The sequence below is a fragment of the Neolamprologus brichardi genome, chromosome 14 (assembly GCF_056152115.1).
Source record: "Neolamprologus brichardi isolate AB-2024 chromosome 14, ASM5615211v1, whole genome shotgun sequence".
In the NCBI taxonomy this organism is placed as follows: domain Eukaryota; kingdom Metazoa; phylum Chordata; class Actinopteri; order Cichliformes; family Cichlidae; genus Neolamprologus; species Neolamprologus brichardi.
In genome coordinates, this window is record NC_142117.1 from 14,975,618 (window position 1) to 14,997,165 (window position 21,548).

General features: G+C 40.1%; 1 protein-coding gene across 1 annotated transcript in view; it reads right to left on the bottom strand.

The window, feature by feature from the left end:
* Nucleotides 1-223: 223 nt before the first annotated feature.
* Nucleotides 224-21,548, bottom strand: part of LOC102776511 (cilia- and flagella-associated protein 337-like) — a 35,989-nt gene continuing 14,664 nt past the window's right edge. The window contains exons 10-16 of the mRNA XM_087851498.1: nucleotides 19,355-19,470; nucleotides 16,006-16,136; nucleotides 5,431-5,532; nucleotides 5,139-5,210; nucleotides 3,740-3,930; nucleotides 1,404-1,601; nucleotides 224-580 (exon numbers count right to left, since the gene is read on the bottom strand). Of these exons, the coding sequence (XP_087707624.1) occupies nucleotides 452-580; nucleotides 1,404-1,601; nucleotides 3,740-3,930; nucleotides 5,139-5,210; nucleotides 5,431-5,532; nucleotides 16,006-16,136; nucleotides 19,355-19,470 (939 nt within the window). The 3' untranslated portion in view covers nucleotides 224-451. The remainder of the gene's footprint in view (nucleotides 581-1,403; nucleotides 1,602-3,739; nucleotides 3,931-5,138; nucleotides 5,211-5,430; nucleotides 5,533-16,005; nucleotides 16,137-19,354; nucleotides 19,471-21,548) is intronic.

Below are 21,548 nucleotides of genomic sequence, written 5' to 3' on the forward strand. Positions count from 1 at the left end.
AATCTCACGAAGTATTTTTTTCTAAGCATTATTGGTGATAAAAATCACAGAACTGGGAGCAATTTAAATGTTTTCTTTCTTTGCAGATATTCAACGCATTCATGACGACTTACTGTCACACACTACACAATCCTAAGGGATAAAAATAAAATCCCCAAATGCTACAATTCAGTAGTGTTTTTATTTTTCTTCTACTCATTTGGCACACAATGTTGTAGTTTCTTTAGCGAAAGCATTACAGTGTATTTTTTTAAAATAAGCAAACTATTCATTCTCTTAAGTACTTATCCAGTCCAGGAATAACAAAACTGTAATCATGTAGAACTCAAATCAGCTAAATAAAGTTCCTCTTGCAACCACTTTAGTTTCTCTTTTGTCTCTTTTGGCCTTTTTCTGATCCTTTATCCCCAGTTGTCCTCACTCTGCAGGAGAGTCGTGTCCTTGGTTAACATTAGTCTCGCCGCTTGCCAGAGGTGATCTCTAGTCCGGTGTTTTCTTGCCTTCCTCGGTCACTCTGGTCCTGCTCCGTTTCCTGTTGCGGCTGTTGCGTTCCAGGTCTCTCCAAACACCAAGGATCACTCTACAGATCATGCACAGCACTGATGAGCAGAATATTCGAGTGTGTTGTGTTGCAAGATGACCTTGCAGCCCCAAGACTTTTCCACTGAATTGATAAGAGTCATCTGGATTTTGACACTAGAGTTTGCAGGATTATTATTAATTGTGTTATTGTCTGTATTTTCTCATGGCTGTAAAAATTCTATGTATTATTTGCAGAACCTGAGAAATACTGAACAATGTTGTCTAATGAGGCTTTGTGAATTAATAAAATGTAGCACAATACTTCTTAAAGTATAAAAAGCAACACGAACTATGCACTGAATTTCTTCTATTGCCTTAAAAACATTATATTAGGGAAAGCAGCGTATTTCCATACCGTGAAATTTAATGTAGAGAGCCTGTAAATGTATTAGCTTTCATGCATCTATGCAGTTCTTTGTATTCTTATGAAATCATAGGAGTGAATTTGTGTGAATGTGTGTGCGACTGAATGAGTGTGTGGGCCTGAGGCAAACTCAAATGAAGCAACACTCAGCAGACACCGCCCCAGGCTAACTTCACATGAGTCTCTTTTGACACACACACGCCTAACCATGGCTTGATGGTAGGTTTCACATTCATTTTGTCAACTGGAAGCTAACAACCACCAGCATGCTGCAGAGAGGGAGGTTAGGCTTTATCAGATCCCTTCTGAACATCTCTGCATTTCAAGTGTGAGGATATAAGGCCGTTAGCCTGCCACTGTGTCACTGAACAATATCTTCATCCAACCAACTCTTTATTACACACTTGCAGGTTGTGTTGCGTAACCCAAGACGCTGCACTTGTGTGCATTTGTTTACCTGTCCGAAAAAACCGACGGTCTCTCCAGGCAGGTAACTGAGAGCCAGACTGCAGTCTGACGATGCTGAGAGGAGGAGGAGCTTATCGCCATGTAAACACATCTCCAGGTGAGTCACGTGGTCGAGGTGTGGATGGAAACTAGATAGCAGTTTTGGGAGTTCTTTGTTGACTCCTTCACCTGGTGTGAGGCAATAATACTGAGGGACAGAGGAACAGATCATTACACAACCGCTGCGCCTCGCCACCCATGGTTACCGTTGCTAAGCTTAATGTTTTCTCAAATCACACAGCAGGTTACAATTGCAACAGTGGCAGATTTACCACTCTCATTACCACTTCTTGTGTGTTTTATTGGTGACCATAGATTTTGCAGGCAGACATAAAAAAAGACTAAAAGACTGAGGTACTTAATTCATATAAAACTGTATGTAGTACATAATAGGTGATTATGGTATGCCAAAAGACTGAGCGAGAAGTGTGTTGTGCATTCTATGGAATGAAACCTCATGAGCTGATGATTTATGTTGAAGCCTGAAATAAAGGAAAATCCTTGATATTGCACTGAAGAAAAGCTAGTTAGTGCTAATATTACAGTGCAGTAAAATCCTGGAAAGATACGACTTTTTGGAGATGATTTGTGTTGTGAATATTTTTGCTTAACATAGATAACACAGAGTGAGACGAATGCTTTTTTTCAAAGAAAGACTTAGGGCTATGTTTAGCTGGGGCTCCTGAAGAGTAAACTTTTTAATGACAGAGCTGCCGCAGCTGGAGTGTACAATGAAAGTGAGATCCCGCTGTAAAAGGTGACTTTTCCACCATAACCTGTATAACCCACAGAATCATATTAGCTAATGATGTCCTCTTTGGCCCAGTTAGCATTTCCAATGTTGGTAGTAACCTAGTTGGCCATGAATGCCTCTATTGGCATCTTAAAGCAGATGAAGTACATTTTTAATCAATTTCTGACATTTACTGCTTTGGCTTGTTAGTTTTGCAGAGTAAATAAAACCTCTAAACTTATAACCTGTTAACTGTAACTCATAAGTTACAGTTTATACACCTGGTGAATCATAGTTTGGTATTTTAATCATTTATATTTGGTCTGTTGAAATTGAAATGAAATGCTTTTATAAAGTGATGATATTGCATAAAGGCTTCAAATGGATCATTTTATCGATTCTTAGGTGGTTGCTAGGCAACATTACAATTACATTATTATTTATAGATAAGAACCTTTTCAGATAGGAGGAGTTTCATGTGTTACAATAAGATAACACTGAGGGTACCTAATAACTACAAGATTTAAGTTCCGTGTTAAGAGTTGCAATTTAAGCACAAAACATTTATTTTCAGTTACTTTAAATACTTTAAACTTATTTAACTAAGTTGCAGATCATTTTAAGGTGACGCCTGCGACTGACCTGAGAAATGTCTGGGCGCACAACTCTGTACTGTGCAATCATGTTAGTTATCCAGCTGATTCTGAGGTGCGCTCGAAACTAGCCGAAGGGACAGAATTTCCACCAGAGCACTGAGATTGCCCAGCTTCAACTATATATACATAAATCTCCATAAATTAAACTGGAAGCCAATTGAGACGTACCCATCTGAATTCATCCCCTTATAAACTGTGACAGAGAGTTGAGCTCCGAATATTGTGGCAATAATACCCGAGAGGGTGTTCTTTTACTGTGATTATGAGCATGACAGTGATGCAGCTATGCTTCATACTGACGGCACGATCCAAGTCTTCATAACAAGAGTCAAAAAGTCGAAAGGCCTCTCTGAGGTATGAAAACTCTTCAGTGACCAAACGCATGGGACATTCTCGTGTGATGAACTGAATCTCAGTGGACGTGGATGACATTACTGATGATGTGATGACTCCTCATCACTCCTCTTCTAATCGAGGTGGTCTACAAAAACAATATCTTTTGTTTAAAAAAGGAAGCAATTACAAATCTCATCCATTTCTAATGGCCTCTACTGCTTTAAAATAATATTTTTTTTAAAAAACCCAAAGAGGATGGAGGCATTACCTCTCTCCACTAATCCATCAGGGGAGATTTTCTAAATGATTGACTGTCTTCACTGTACTCCAGCAAGCTGCTGAGACATCACAATGACAGACAGGGCTGTCATTTTCAGAGTGAACAACACGCTTGGATTTAATGGAAATATCCAGGGTCCACTCTTTCTTCACTGTCTATTAAAGTCTGCCTCTTGATCTCTGTCCCACCCTCGGGCTCTGTTTTCATCAGTCTCCGTCATTTTCTCTTTTTTACTCCTTTTTTTTTAACACCACAATATACAAAATTGTGCACAAACCCACCTTCACGTCCCATATCTTGACTGTCCCTTCCCTGTCAGCTGTGGTTAAATATTCTCCACAGGGACTGACAGCTATTACAATAGATCCCAGGTCCCCTTCGTGGGCCGTGAACTGTCCTACCAGACGGGCGTGCTGGGCGCTCCAGAGCCTGACCGTACCTGAACCCCCGCAGGACACCAAATCTGCAGCGCCTGATGGAAATGCAGAAATAGAAATGGCTGCAATAACCAGAGGCATCAGTTATTTTAGACGTGTGTTTGGACTAGATTTGAAAAAGAAAACGCATGCTGTGGGAGCGACACCACAAGTACCAATAAGAGAAAGTCAAACAGAGTTACAATAAGGCAGTTAGAGTGTACCCATGTGGTCTAAAATGTAATCTGCCTACAAAATCAATTATGGATTAAAAATGCTCATATTATTGCTAAGTGGGAATCTCAAACATCCACGATACTGAAAAAACAAAAAACAAAAAAGATCAGCAACATATTTCATTAAGCACTGAAATAGTCAAATTAGTAAGAAATCTGTACAAGTTCTGACTGACAATGAGATATTTTTTTTTTGTCAACAATAAACATGGCCAGGGCTTCCTTTGTTTAGTCCTCCCTGTATCTGGCAACCCATAGAAAAAACTGCTCCACTAACATCATCAACAGAGCCACATACCTCATTGCTACAGCAAGCCTGAGCAGCAGCAGCAGGCGCAGAGGCCGATCGTGTTTTTTTTGTTTTTAAAGCACCTAACAGCTACAGCTCAAAGAAGCAGCAGCTACTTAACAGCAAGAATAAATCTAAAAGGATTTAAAAAGTCAAGGGACCAGGGAATTTTTTAAATAAATACAGGAAAGTAAACTTTGGCAGGAAAGTAGTTACAAATTTGGAAAACTTGCTACATCAAAGGATCAGTGATGTGCAGATGCTGTACAGTATTTCCACACAGCCTTACTGTATTTAAAATATGTAAACACCAGACACACAATCTGTGTAAAACATCCTTAAAAATAAATAAATAAATGCAAGCCCATATATTCAGCAGATCTGGCATTTTAAAATGTAGAACGCCTTTAAAGTTACTTCATTGTTTGCATCAGCTTCCGCTCTTGGTTTTGCAGGCACGTAAAACTACAACACATTTACAGCAAGCATGCTTAAAGAGGCTCACAGCAAGAAGGTGAAATTAGCTGATTTGCAAATGCGATTGTTTTATTGTTAGGAGAAAAGTTAGAAAAGTCAAAATACGGAATTTGTTTGGGTGAAAATAGTTTTCTCTCCACTCTCTCTCGGCTGACATTTAGTACTGAGCTGAGGCTGCCCCACAGCGTTACACAAACATACAGCCTCCCACATCTTTTAGGACTTACTTTAAATAACACTTTAAAGAGTCCACAATCTATACCTGCAGTTGTTACAGATGTGCGTCCTGGAATGAAGAACAGTCTGGTGATGGCATCGCAGCTGTCCGAGTCCTCTGTCATTCAAAAGCACGTTGAGAAGTGAGAAGTGGGGAAAGGACCCACAGGGTCAGAGTTGAGAATGAGGAACAGAAGACAAAGCAAACTGAAACAGGCAAAAAAACATTAACTTAATTTCTCCTTGTTTTAAAGATTTTTGGAAGGATTAACGTCTAATAATAATTACAGAAAAGACGGTTTGAATGTGTTTGCAGCTGCTGTCGTTGAAAGTGGCACCTTGCTGCTTCTTGCGGTCTTCCCCTTCGTCATGTGGCCTCAGTTTCCTCAAAGCTTTTTCTGTGCTGCTGTTCCACACTATGATCTCGCCATGGTAGCTTCCTGCTCACATCAGAAGAGGGACAAAACACAGAGGAAGAACTTGGCAACAAAAAAAAAACCCTTCTAAAAACTGTACTTTGCTTCATGACAGTATATAGTAAACTTCACCGCCTGTGCTTTACAAGTTCTTGCGTTTACCAAGTGTCTTCACAGTAAAAGAAATACAAAGACTATACACACACACACACAAAAGAAAACTTTTTATCAACACACACTTACTTTCTTATCTTGCTGCTGAATCATGCAAGCTGGCCACTAAAAACTTCTCTAAAGATAAAGTTCAACATCTGTCCCCAGCTACCATCTGTTCCAACACTCAACCCCTAACTTTTACTGCAAGAAGAAGTGCTTTTGAAGTAATCTACATTATATATAAGCAAGAGCACATGCATGGCAATGTGTTTGTCAAAAACGGCAGGAATCTCATCAGGTCGCTCAACAGTCCAACAGCAGGACTTAATGAGATGTGTGAGGAGTGTGTTGGCTATGGGAGGTGAGTGTGTGTGAGCAATAGGAGGTATAAAGTTTATGAGAGTGCCAGTCTGCTGCATTATTCATGCAGCCCAGGGCCAGCTTCTGTATTTCAAGTGACTTTTATCATGTCCTGTGTGTGTGTGTGTGTGTGTGTGTGTGTGTGTGTGTGTGTGTGTGTGTGTGTGTGTGTGTACGGCTGAGACAGAGAGGGTCAGAGAGAATGAGAGCAGATTTCTGCATCATCTACACAATGTTGAGCTTTAAGATGTAGATGCTTTAATCCCCCTCATTAATTTTTAAAATCACTTTGATGCACTTAGCCTGCACAATTTTGACAACATACATAGAGTACACATCACAGTGCATATTTAAACAGGGGATAATAACAAGAAATACAAAGAAGTACGTACACAAAATAGTACTACACAGATTTATCACTGCACAGCAATGTGCAAAAGTCTTGAGCCACCTCTCATCTTTTTATACTAAAAAAGAGCTGCAGCAATTTATTGAAAAGTGTGCAAACGTAGGTGGAGATACAACATATAATAAGAAAAGCGTTTGCACGGTTTGTCATTTTAACAAACTCAAAAGTCAGTATTTGGTATGACCACCTTTATTCTGCAACACAGCCTGAACTCCCAGTGGTGGCAAAAAGAGTTTGCTTAAATGGATCATCAAATGAAAGGGCTGTGTTTGGGATATTACTGGGGGAGAATGGGTTGTCTGTCTAACGTTGCTTACAGGCTTCGCTCCATTAGCAGCAGAATAGCGTCAATGGGAGCAGCAGTGATGGTAGTAGATGTACCGTAGTATCAAGGATAGCTCTAACACCTGTAGTCTGAACTGCAGCTCTATACTTTAGTACTATTATACTTCTGACTGCAGTGTCAGAGTTAGTAACAGCAGCAGTGACTGGCAGACGTACAATTCTGTGCAAAAACTTCTAGTCACCCTTTGTTGCTTATATTTTGTTCAGAAAATGGGAAATGGGTGGTGATTTATTAAAATGTATGCAAACTGTCAAATGCTGAAAGTCAGTATTTGTTATCCCTCCTCTTGTGTTAGCTTTCTGATATCATCTCTTATGTTAATGGATCGGTTTTGACCCGTGAATTAAATCGGCTATAAAATACACTAAAAACAATGAGTGATCATCCAATTTCTTTCTCATCTCTTGGTTATCTTGTTAGGCTTCCTTATCCATGAAAATGTTGGTTTTAATACTTTTGGTGTGGGCCTCTGGGTCTTTTTTTTTTCTCTATACCCCTCGATTTCAATTTAAAAAAATTGTAAAATTAACCTCAAGAGAATCACATTAATAAATAAAAGGTTTTTGTGTTACCTGACTATTAGTGAGGGGTATAGGACACATCTCTTCAATAAATCTGTTTTATTGATTTTTTTCATTTTAAGATTAATTACTAAAATGACATCTATGGTGTTACGGGTCAATTTCGACCCATAGATATTTACATCAAGAAAAGACAAAAAAAAATGTGTTGTTTTTTAGCAGTAGACCTTTAATATAAACTGAAAAAAAGAAAAAGTCCACTCCTCCTTTCTTTTGGTTATAGTCGTGGGTAATTGTGGGCTTTTTATCACTTCCCAATGATACAGTTACACCTTTGTGAAGTTTCCTTTGTGAAGTTCTTGTCCGAGGTCATATCTGGTAAAAAAATAAAATAAAATATCACAGCTGATATTGTGATCCTGCAGTCCAGCGGTCATATCGAGGACCACACATTTTCATTGTTTCTTCTCAGGGATGCCACTCGCAGCTTTGACTGTGAAAATCTGTACATTCCAGCCATAGTTGGTTTTTGCATCACAGGCTTCCCAGATTTTTCTGCCGTATTTCCCTGGCTTACTGGGTATGTATTGCCGGTAGGGGCATTTTCCTCGAAAAGTGGGCAAGACGTTCATCCACTGTCACCTCTGGCCCTGGGATGAACATCAGGGGAAGAAGCTGCACCCATCTCTCCCAGACATCCCTGATGGGAGCAAGCTTGTCAGACCTCGGTCTGGTCTCTCTGTTGTCAAATCTGAGGACTCCTGAATCAAAATGATATCAAATGTGTGAAGTGACATCGTTGCCCAGAAAATATTTCTGCCTGTTGATCAGTGGCCTCATTGCAGCATCTGTACACTCCAGCAAGAAGAAGAACACCAATGAAAGCATCCAGGTATTCCTCATCAATATCTTTCCACATGTAGCCATGGACTTTTTTTTCCTTCAAGTTTTATCATAGTAATGATGATTCTTTTTAGTGACAATGGCATAAATAGCTCAAAACATCTCTTGATGTCACTGACTTTGGTCAGAGCAAACCTTGTGATTCCAGGGGTCATTTTGATGACATTTGCAGCAGCTGCCCTTCTATGTACATCATGAGGTACTGAGCTCCAAAAGATATTACCATTTTTGGACTTGAATCTTTCAGCAGGAGTAGCTTCAGCACCAGCGACCTCCACCTCTGATCAGATGTGCCTGCCCATCTGAATCGCTATGCTGCTCTGTGTCCTCTACTTCATTTTCACCAAAAATATGATGCAGAACTTGGCTCACTGTGAATCTTCTTCTCATTTTTGTATGCTGCAAATTGTAAATGTGCACTCTGGAAGTCAAATGGCCACTCAAATGAGTGAATTCACCTCACATGTCTTGACATGTCCCGTCTTTATTTTGTTTTGTTTTTGTGCAGATATACTGCAAAAAAAACGCAAAATAAGAATCCCCTAAAGCTCATATGATTAGGAGAGGAGCTTGCTGTCAAAGTTTTAGCTGACAGTGCACTTATGATTTCAGTTTTGGCTTTAATTATTGCTTTATACTCATAATATTATACCTGGTTCGAAACCGACCCTAACAACACAAAGGTCATAATTTCAACTAGGGCATTTTATAATTTAGTGAATTTTTTTTTTTTGTTTTATTTTGTAGAAATAGAGGTTCCTGACAAAGTCAAAAAGCCTTGATACAATAAACAAATGTATGTGATTTTTTATGCATTTGAAATTTAAAATGGGTCGGTGCCGACCCTAACACGAGAGGAAGGTTATGACCACCTTTATTCTTCAACACAACCCTAAATCTCTTAGGCAGCTTTCTTGTCATTTCTTTAAGGTGTCTTCAGGAATAGTTCTCCAGGCTTCTTAATGGACATTCAAAGCTCTTCTTTGGATGTCACCTGCCTTTTGTTCCGTTCTCTATCCACATGATCTACACTGCTTCGGTAATGTTGAGGTTCAGGCTCTGGGGAGACTGATAGAGCTTAACTGTGTCCTTTTCTATCCAGGTATGCTTTTAATACATTGAAATGTATAGATTGAAATGTATTGACACTCATTGTCAGCAAATAAAAATGAGAATTAATCAGAACTAAATAAGTTTTACATTAAAATGGGCTGAGTTTGGAAGTGAGTGAACTGATCGGTAGTAATCTGCAGTATGGTTAGATGCGCACATTTGATCTGCTGCCAAAAAACAGGAAGGGGGAAGCTCCCAGATAAAGTGTAAAGCTTTGTAAAGTGTGTGGAGAAACTCTCACCGCTAAAAACACAACAACTTTTATACGTTAGATTTTAGTTGATTGAGTGAACTGTAGATTTAGTCTACAGTTGATTCATGTTATTTGGTTGACTAAAACTAAATCGGAAATAGCTGTCAAAGTTAATACTGGTGTTAATTACCTAAACTGTTCATGAAAGAGCCCAGAACGTGTATCACAGATGGCTGTAGGCACTCACTGTGCTACGTCTCTCCTGAACTTTCCCAAACATACTGACGATTATTTGTCTTTGTAGATGTAACTAAAGAAACCAGAGGAAAATGTGTTTTTTGTGACAGGTTGCTAGTAACAAAGACAAAAGACAATTTTAAAATGATTCTTTGTTAAGTGGTCTAAGTGCAGACACAACATCGGTTCATCTCTTAGGTTTGATGCCTTTTTAGGCTTGAGTGATTCATAGATCAGATCAAACAACAAAACAGTCCTCTGAATGTGGTCGGGCACGAGGATGGGACTAAAAATGAATGAAAAAGCAGCCAAAGTCTAAAGAAAATTTTTAAAAGATCCTCAGAAATCCTGGAGAACTATTGCTCAAGACCACTTTAAACAATTACAAGAAAGTCTTGGGCCTTGGAGCAAAAATATAAAGAAATGAGGGGTTGCCCGAAACGTTTGTTCAGTATTGTAAAACATGATTTTGTTTTTAAAAAGATTGATTGATTTGGCAGAAACAAAGATGTTATACTCATTGTATTTTTAGCGAATAAGCTCAAGCCCACAAATGGCTACAGAGGTCAGATGAGTTTTTAGCTAGTTTTTACCATTACAGAGCCTGTGCTACTGCTTTAAGTGCCAGCATGGAGCCAGTTTGCCTTGGATGCCTTGTGAGAGCGAGCTCACATTTTGACAGGTTTGACAAGTAATTTCCTTGATATGAAAATCATTGCAGACAGAATCTGTCTGGTACATCAGCCAGTCATTAGTGAATTTCTCGCGGCAGCTCCTCCCATGTCTATTAAAATCAGCTTTGGGCCCAGCAAATTTGTGGTGCCAGCTTTTTTTTTGGTGGAAGTCCATGGAACCTGTTCCAGTTAACCCACCAGCACAATGTCTGTGGTAAAAAGTTCTGACTCCACCGAGTCATTTTTGAACTTCCATTCCTCTGCCTCAGTTAATGCCAACTCAAGTGGCATCACTTGATTTAATATCAATGATATTAAATATTGTTTATCATTTTTCCCCCAACAGATTTATATATACACAAAAAGAGCCCCCTCTGTTCAAAAAAAAATAAAAATTTCATTGTTGTCATCACGTCCTTTGATTTCTGCACTTGCTATTTCTATTTGTTGCAAAACATTTTGGCCATTCATCAAACTTCAGATTAGTTGGTGACTGGTTGCTTAGAAGTTTTTCATTCACAAAGGATTAAGGGATTCAAGGAAGGAAGGAAAAGTGAAAAGGGGGGTTAGACTGAAGGAGATACACAGAACCCATATATCCTGCTGTGTTTGTGCGCACAGAAATGCGTGTGTGTGTGTGTGCACGCGCGCGCGTGCGTGTGTGTGCGCGCGCGCGCGTGCGTGTGTGTGTGTGTGAGTGAGAAGTCAAGCAGAACCTACCAAACACTGAATATGGATGAGGAGGCCTCAGTCCCCCATCAACCCAATGTTCCTGCTACAACTTGATTCAACTCGAGACCCAAACTATGCGTGCGCACACACACACACACACACACTCACAAAAATAATATACACAAACACAGACACGTGCACCGTCTCCTAAGCAGGTGCGAGGCCAAATAGAACTTTAAATTGACTTTTCTCACTGGTGGCCATGATGCCACCACTGCCTTCACTCGGCGGCACAAGCGCATAACTTGGCAGCACCGATGCTTTGATGTGAAAAGAGCATTACTCACTACAACCCCGAAGAAATATGCAGCCAACTGAAACTAATGCGTCATCGCTTTTAGATGCCGCCTTTTTGCTCGGTGGATTTGTCAAAGAAAGAATTTGCAACTCCAAAAAAAAACAAAAGTTAATGTAGAAAATAGCGCACAGTTCTCATGCACCTTTTACTTTAATGTGCGAGAAGATAAGCGTGGAAATGGAGGAAATAGCAATGCGAATGCGATTCACACTTTTTTTTCCTTTACCCCCTCCCTTTCATTCATTTTTTTTCCATCCCTTTCATATGCCCAAAGGCCAGGGGAGGAGAGTAACACACAGGATATTCAAATGTAGGAGGAGTTAGGAATGAATTACACCATTTTATGAATTTTTTGGACAAGATGTTAGCAGATGTGGATATTCCAGCACCTCTGATGACGAAAAGCTGTCGCAAAGGTTATGTTTTTGATTCTTCCCCCCAGCTTAACGCTTTCTCCTTCTAGACATTAAAGCACTGAAGCTTAAAATATAAAAAATGTGATTTATGAGGTGACTCATTTGCATTCAGCCTGCACATTTCCAAAGTTTTTTCTTAAAATATACAAGCACCCTCCCTGCAGCCGTACAACATGCACACACAGACAGACACATAGATGCTCGAAAGGCAGAAACACACTCATTTCACCCTTGCTTCCACTGCAAGAGTTCTAATAAACATAATTCAAATTGGGCATTTTGGATTAAATTGGAGGTGGAGGGAGCAGTGCAATGCGGGGCTGTGTGTAGATGGAGGGGTGGGCAGTCTAAAGTACAGAGATTAGATAAAAAATGGATAAATAAATTGATGGCGGGGGGCTGAGCACGGGGAAAGAAATTGCACAGCGAACTTTGAAGAAGTTTCCAAGTTTCCAAAGTAGCTCCTGATTCGTGCTTTTTGTTCTAGCTCCAACTATTCATTTCCTTCCAAACCATTTCTCCCTCCAGCTTCGAGAATACCCCTCTTATCTACCTTTCCACCTCCATCCCTCACTTTATCGCTCTCAGTACTTATCTGTGGGCTTGATCTGTCTCAGAAGGCCAGAGAGGGGCCCTGCAGTTTGTGTCTGCACGCTGTTCACACAGACTGGTAAACTGCAGCTGAACTTTCAATACGTGAGCCAAAGTGATACAACTTTACAAAGTGAAGAGCATACTGGGGCAAATTGGGTGCAGAGTGTTTGCAGTTTGAGGGTTATACAAGTGGACCAGTGGCTGGAGGATTGCCAGTTCAATCCCCCAGGCAAAAAAAAAAAAACCTTAGAAAGTGATGAGTACTGAGGGGTCATGCCGACATTTCAAAGCAAGCCGTCTTCACATGCTAAAAACCATGACAGAGCCGTTAATTCTATGTATTTGTCCATGTAAAGAGCAGCTACTTGGTTTCTCTGTTAATGATGGCTGATACTCAGTGTGACAGCTTGGCAGATGTGATCAAGTGCCAAGGAGGGAGGGGGGGATTGCAAGGTCCACAAGAAGCTTAGAAGCTTTTTTTTTTAATCATGCATAAAAACTTTAGAAAAAATGTTTTTGAAAAGTTCACATGAACTCGAAGAAGTGGGATGAAAAATAGAGTGATTGGAAGACGAACGCTTCTCGTCTGCTCTTCCATTAGCCAGAGGCGCCCAGTGTTTCTGCATTTTGATAAGCGCTGGTGTGATTTTAGGACACTACCCTGATTTCATATGTGCGAGTCATTTGCAGCTCACGCCACTGAGTCCATGCACTAATCAGCTGCCAAATCATTTTGACGGTAACGCCGGAAAATGTTCTTCAGTGTTCAGGTTTTTTTTTTTTTTTTTCACATTTGGTGTAACAGTTCTACCCTCAGTGAGGTACTGAGTAATTGTTTCTCCAAGGACTCAGGGAGGGAGAGGCAGAGAGAATCAGAATTAGAAAATACAAGTATAGAAACAGAATGTGAAAAGAGAACTGCTTGTAACTTTTTTATTGGGAATAGATCTTGAGCTTATTGGATGAACCAGTGCAGAGCCTGTTTAAACAGTGCCTGTAAGAACAGGTTGATTGCTTAGCCTCCAGTATTAACACTTGAGTTTTCTTAATGTCGTCATCTAACCATTTCATCCAAACACCAATTCTGCAGATTTAGAAAACTTCAAACTTAAATTAGCTGTCGCCCTTATTAGGTATAACCAGACTGTTACATTACAGTGGGTTTTAATGTGGCTCCTGCTGATTGTTAGATTTAAAAAACATTCATTCACTGATTAGACGGTTAATGATTTTTATTAATTAATTAATTAATGAGAAGTGAAATTGTTAACATCTGTCACCTCTGGCTAACATCCCCTGCATCCACCCTCCACTCACTCCACCCTGCCTGCACTGTCTTCTTTACTGCTCTGTGAGTGCACTGAGTGGCTTTGGATGGTTAGAAACTCATCCACCTTCACTACCTCTGCCCTTTGCAGGTTCAGCTTTGTATAACCCACACGTTATGCCATTAATAATTGTGATGTATGTTTTAGGTGTGTTATCAGAAAAATATCAGTGTTCAAATACATAAAAAAAGTTGTTTAATTATGTCACAGTTGTTTAAGCATGTCGCAGAAAAAAAGCATCATAGCTGACTGTTGGTCACTAGTCAACACTCTTGGTCAATAACCAGTATCTTTTTCTTTCACTGTTAGTTGCTTAGTTTATTTATAAACTGTAAATCGGTTGCACCTGCATTTGTTTGGCGAGGGACAGGGACAAAAGTGTTTGACCACCTACACACTGACATCAGTATGAGCTTTGATGGCGTTCCATTCTAAATCCATAGGCATTAATGTGGAGTCCGTCCCACCTTTGGAGCTTTAATAGCTTCCACTCTTCTGGGGAGGTTTTCCGCAAGATTTTGGAGTGTATCTGTGGGAATCTCAGCCCATTTATCCAGATCATTTGTGAGGTCAGACAGCTGCTGGAGGGGAAGTGCTTGGCTTGCAGTAATTCTAGTTCATCTCAGAGGTGTTTGATGGGGTTGAGATCAGAGCTTTGTGTGAGCCAGTCAAGTTCTTCTACACCAGGCTCATTCAACCATGCCTTTATGGACCAAGCTTTGTGCACTGGGGCACAGTCACACTGGAAAGGAAAAGACCTCTCCCAATCTGCTGCCACAAACCTGGAAGATTGTGATTTATTGGGCAAAGGATCAATTTAACCAATAAAGGAAAACTGCCTTCAAAAGATAGTTTCTGCTTTTTATGAGAAACACTCGAGTGAAAAGCACACACGAGGGGAAAAAGGGTTATGCTTGTAAAATTATGTGGTCCTCCAAACTGCTAGATGTCAGTCCCTGCCGAGACTGGCAGGGACTGACATCTAGCAGTTTGGAGGACCACATAATTTTACAAGCATAACCCTTTTTCCCCTCGTGTGTGCTGACAATCTGAAGTGGGAAAAAACTTATGAAACAAAATCATAATCAACCAATCAAAAGTGCAATCTGTGCATTTCTAGTTTTTTCACTTAAAAAAAACAAACACACTTCTTTCATTTCATCTCAGTTTATGAGTCCCTGTGTCACCTGTCTGTGTTTAAAGCCCCTCCCCTCCACACTCAGAGCGCAGACAGACATACAGGGATTTCTTCATTTTCTAGTAAGATGCAGTACTGACAGGAACACGTGTGAGGGTTTTTTGTCCTCATTATACTTGACGACCTTTCCAGTTTACTTGCTTCTAATTGTGAATTTAATTAAGATGGAAATGGCAAATTAAGTCATTCTCACATTTAAAGGTTTCGGTCTGTGGTGGAGGCAAATGTGAGCCCACAACAGAGAAAATGGAAGCTGTTGTGCTTGTTGTTGAGTAATGTGGTTTGCACCAACAAAGGCCAACAGGGGAGAACACCGACTTAAAAGGGTCTGGCAGATCTACTGTATCTGCCACATGGGGAGTTTCTAATTAGGGTATTTTCACTTCACTTTTTCATTATTTTTTATGTTTTTTTTTTATTTATATTGTAGAGTTTTGTTGTGTTTATACTGTGGATATTATTTGACGTTCAACAAGAACAACAAAGAGAAAAAAAGCCAAAAATGGACACACACACACACACACACACACACACACACACACACACACACACACACACACACACACACACACAGTACAGTTTTTTGATTGTGAATTCTGAGCTCTATTAAGTCTCTTTCTACCTTCACATGTGCACAAACACACAAAAAACACACACAGCCATTTCCAGCAGAGACAGAGAAGCGTGAAGCTTGAGTCCTTTGATAACAACACCACTTACTTTAATCAGCAGATAACTGCAGCCAGTTATTTTTTATTTAACTAAAGTCTGTTTTCTCAGATTCATTTTAATTTCCTAGCCTGTGTTTGTTTTTTCCCCCTTTCTTCCAACTCTCTCTCTCTCTCTCTCTCTTCTGCACAAGCTCTCGTTCTTATAAGCTGTGAAAGTGTAATCGAAAAGGAAAGGTGCACACAAAAGCTACAGGCATGAATGCACACATGCATTGTTAATGACGCTTCTGTTACTGCAAAACTTTACTGAGTAAAAGAAACATTTACATTGCATGTACAAACACACACCTGTCACTAGAGTCTGTGGGGGCTGGAACGCGGCGCACAGTACAGCACCGCAATGCTGGAGTCCCCCCTTCCACTCACAGGGCTCAACAGTAGACTGCAAGAAGGAATGCAGGCGGAAAACTGTTAACTTCCTACAGAGGGACAAACACAGAGGGAAGAAAATGGTGTAAAAATGACACATATAAGACTCCAACACAGTTTTAAGATAAGATGCACACTGGACCATCATTATTAATTCTCTTTCTTTAGGCAACACAATATGTGTTAATCAGGATACATGTTATATTAAATTATTATTATAATGATCGTCAGTATTACTGGCAGTTCGGAGCAGCCCTAGCAACAGCAGTTGCTAGTTAGTTACACAGTAGTTACAGTACTGTGTAAAAGTATAGAGTCACTGTTGGAGTCATATTGTTAAATGTTGCCATTATTGTACTTAAATTTGTAAGTCTTGGTTCAAACTGTATGATCAAAGACATTCTCCTGTTTCTATTGCCCTCCCCAGCCTGTTGAATGGTGGGGAGGCTGTAGTGTTTTATTATAGGCACATCCTATGTGAAGGTTCTGTTTTCTTGTTTAGTAAACTTCCTGCCTTTATGACCCTTTTGGTGAGCAGGAGGTCACACAAACGCACCCCCAAACACAAACACACACACTCACATGCATACACATACACAGTGTTTTAACCTTTTATAGGGGGGTTTACAATGAGTGTTTGTGTAAACTGTGTGTCACAGAAATAAAAGGCTGCAGGGGAATCTGGTTCTTTGGACTCGCTTGACACCAACGGCAGAGGACTGCTGCCGTCCGGTTCCCCTTGCTAACATGTGAAAACCGGTTGAGCTGTTCGTCTTGCTTTGTTAACGGGAATAAGTCTCTAAACCAGCGGGGCCTGTGGAAGCGCAGACCCAACAGTCACCTCTCATTTTTTTTTAATATTATGCTGGCAAATACACATGGAAATACGGTAAATAAGGCAAAAAATAATTAAATTTACAAATCTCAGATGTTGAAAGTCTGTATTTGTTATGACAACATTTATTCTTTAACACAACCTGAACTCTTATAGACAGGTTTCTTGTAGCTTGTAGTCTTCAGGACTAGTTCTCCAGGCTTCTTGAAGGACATTCGAAGGTCTTCTTTGGATGTCGGCTACCTTTTGTTCTGCTCTCTGTCAAGATGAATCCACACTACTTCAGTGATGTTGAGGTCCGGCTCCAGGAGAGGCCAATCCATGACTGACAGTGTTTCATTGTGTCCCCATTTCCCTTCCTTAAGACGGCTTGTTGACAGCTACCCAGATAGTTTCTGATGAGGCTTCAGAAACTATCTGGTAATGGATCAACTAAAGGGTCAAATGCATCTCTTTGGGCCTTTGTCAGATTTTTTTTTCCTATTTCTTAAAGACATGACTTTCAGATAATATTCATCTGCTGTACATAGTATTTTTAGGCCCTCTAGGTCTTCCTCTTTTGTCCTCTACTTGTCCAGTTTCTTTAAATTACTTAAGGAAAGAATCTCAGCATGGATTAAATTGAAGGTGAAGGGAGCAGTGCAATGCGGGGCTATGTATAGATCACAGCATGCTGAGATATGTCATTTTCAGCTAATAGTTCTTTGGGAATCACCTCGTTGGTGCAAAAATCCTATTTTATGCCTGTTGAACTGTGTTATCTTTGGGATTTTCTATAGATTCAACAAAGGAAATTGGAACAAATAATGTGCTTCTACGACAGGCTGCTAACAACAAAGTGCCAAAAGATACCATTTAAAATGTATCCTTTGCTAAGTTGTCTGTTATGTGTAGACACAGCACTGGTTCAGGTATTCGAGATCGGTGCCCTTTTTATGATTGCATGATTCATAGGTCAGTGTTAAGAGGCTTAAGAAATAAGCAAAAAACCAAAAAGTGATCAAGTACAGGTTTAGACTGAAAATAACTTTCAGAAAACCTGGAGACCTACTGCGCACGTTAAAAATGTTACAATAAAGCGTGACTCCTTGGAAGCAAAATATAAAGATATGAAGACTGGTCCAAGATTTTGCACAGAACTATTGCAGGCTTATGTCCCACCCCACCCCCCTAAGAAAAAAGTTTTATTTTGCTCATTAAAAAAAAGAAATAAGTTGAATTTGAGTGCATTAAAGGTAATCATTATAGCATTAGCAGACTCGTTTGTTTATTTTCCCAACAAAAATCATATTCATTTAATTTCACTACAAATTTTGAACCTCGCCATCCATGCTGCCCCCATGAAATTGCTTTTTTTCCCCCCGTAGTCTGAAGAAACATTGCATTAATCAGCTATTTGTTCCATAAATTATACCTCCTCTGCCACACATTCAAACTTTGCTTTACACCTGCAATGCATCAAGGCAGTGTTGGTAATGAACATGGAAGCAGTTCCTTTACACTAAAGCGCTACAGGGGATATCATGAATATGCAACGCTTTAATATTCTTCATCTCAGGAGGACTTTTAGCACACCTGCAATGAGTTCTTCTTCTTTACTCTTTTGTTCTCTCATCACAGAACTTTTGCTTTTTATTGTTGAGCTGCTGCCGCATGTGAAATGAAATAATGATGCACTTTGGTTTCAAACTGAGAAGTATGTCTAGCAGTGGGATGTGGATATTTCAACCCGCGTGAGATCGCTTGAGCAGCCGAAGCTGATAGGACTTTGAATTGGATGCCATGTGACACAGCGCTATATGGATTAAACTGCGGTCTAGGCTGATGCGAAGAAACAGGAAATTATATGAGTAATGAAAGTCATAACGGCACCATTTTCTTTTACTGCTGCTGATCTGTCGTCTATGTTCGCTTTACCACTGTGACTCCCCAGAGAGCGAGAAAGAGTGTGTCTGCGTGCGTGCGCGCGTCGGGACGTGTGCGCGCATGTGGCGATGAGACGGAAAGACAGAAAGGGAGCGAGTCGTATAACTTGATGATAGCACACTGCTGAGTTCAGCTCACTGGGTGTGAAATGATGATGATGATGAAGAGCAGATGTGATGTGAGTATAAAAAGAATAGACACACACACACACAATCACACACAATCACACAAATATGAGGTAGTGATAGTAAAGCAAATATGAGCGCCCTGGAGCGTTTTGACTTGTTAGGGTCCAGATGTCTGGTTGGCTCTGAGATTTTGGCAGCCAGACAGAGCAAGAAAGGACAGAAACACACAAACACACACGCAGATGCTTTCACACACAGTCATTTTTACACACAGTTGTTCAGTGTTGTACATTATGGATTCAGTGTTTAAAATGAAACACAAATGAGCAAAACAACAATAATCAAAATAATAACATCTCTTAAATATATACACGACTACCTTTCCCAGCCCATCACCAGTATGCTTCTCTTCAGCAACAACACCTGAGAGATCCTGACAGCACGACCCAGGCCGGCATTCATTCTGTGAAGGCAGCGGCCGTTAAAGTCCCACACCTGAAAAGAAGCCAAAATAACACTTAAATGCATTTGGACAACACGAAATGTTTTTAAAGTCTGTGGTACACCCTCAACTGCTCATTAATGCAAATATGTAATCACAAGACAGCAAGTCGGTGTATTTAGGCATCTAAACATGATCAAGACAAGCTGCTGGAGTTCAAACTGAGAATCAGAATGAGGAAGAAAGGGGATTTAAGTGGCTCTGAATGTAGCATTGTTGTTGGTGCCAGGTGGGCTGGTCTGAGTATTTCAGAAACTGCACAACCACGTCTAGAGTTTTAAAAGAATGGTCCCAAAATAAGAAAATATCCAGTGAGTGGCAGCTCTGGGTGGAAATACTTGTTGTAACCACTTGTTACAACCAGTTAATATATTTCTGAATGCACAACATGCTGAGCCTTGAACCAGATGGGCTACAGCAGCAGAAGATCACACCGGGTGCCACTCCTGACAACTAGGAGTAGGAAACCGAGGCTACAGTTAACTTGGGCTCACCGAAACAGAAGATTGGATAAACATTGCCCGGAAGGAAGAGTTTCAATTTCTTCTGAAAAATTACGATGGTAGAGTCAGAATTTACAGTAAACAACAGGAAAGCATGGCTCCGTCTTGCCTTGTTTTAACTCTTCATGCTGGGGGTAGGGATTTAATGATGTGGGGATATTTTATTTTTGCACCCCTTAGTACCAGCTGGGCATAGTTTAAACACCACAGCCTACCTGGATATTGTTGGTGACCATGTTCAGCCCTTTATGACCACAGCATACCCATCTTCTGATCCTCTGATCCTGCATTCTGATTAATCCAATAGAGCACTTCTGGGATGTGATGGAACAACAGATTCCCATCATGGATGAGCTGTGTGATGCTGTCATGTCCATGGACCAAAGTCCCTGAGGACTGTTTTCAGGACCTTGCTGAATCTGTACCATTGAAGCAGCTCTGAAGGCAACCCAGTACTATTAAGCTGCAGCTAACAAAGCGCCCAGTGGGTGTATGTTGCTTAAGGAAATTTACTGGAAATGGAATTACAGCTTTATTTTCTTGTCTTAAAAAAGGATTTAAAAAAATAAATAAAACCAATGTGTGTTTTTCTACTTTTGAAAGTGTCATTTTTTCCCCCAAGGGGGGATAAAGCAACATGACATTAGGGCATTAATCCCCCGTCACAGCTCAGGCACCATTTCTTGTTCTGTGTCCAATTTTACACGATGACGCACTTTGCGTCTTTGTTTGTGCAATTTCACAAAGAAACACTGATTGGCTCAATGGGGACACTGTAATTAAAAGGTCAAAATTTCACATTTGGAATGGCCCTAACTGCTACGCAACGGGTTCATTGTTGATGAAAATTGGAGCGATGATGCATCGTGTTACTAATTGGCCCAGGGGGGGGCCCTGCTTCTTCTGCTGAGAATGACTTGTGTGGTTGTTTCAAGCAGCGGTGCAAGTATTTCTGATGCTACTTGCACATGGATGCATTCTCACAAGGTCTCATGGGGTCAGAGAGCTGATGTGGTTGATTATATTGATTACAAAAATGCATAATTATTTTATTTATTCGCAGAGAACTACTGCAGTAAGCTCGAAGTCATTAAAAGCAGTCTCAGAATGCTACATATGGCAAGCTGTTTTCACATTTAATACCTACACTGGATGTGTATTGCAGAAATCTGTCATTCAATTCTTCGGAGCCCAAAAAGAACATTTTAGATATCAACAAGGTCGTTGTCTTTCGGAGAAATGGTGTCCATTTAAGTGCACTGCACATTCTCTTGCAGATATTCTTAATTGCATTTTTCAAATCCAAAATGAGCATGGGCTGAATCTGCAGTGGAATTACTACTTGGAAAAACTCCCATTTTGCATATCTAAAATTAATTTCTGATTAGTCGCAATTCCGACTGAAGATATATTTAATTCCCCTCAATTCGAGATAACTGCCTTCTCCTCATTATACATTTTAAATGAGGGGTTAACTAGTCAGAATGAGGTTGTAGATATCTTGAGCTGTAATTCTAACTATTCAAAAATGATGTTAATGATATCTCAGAGTTTCCTTTTCTATAGCT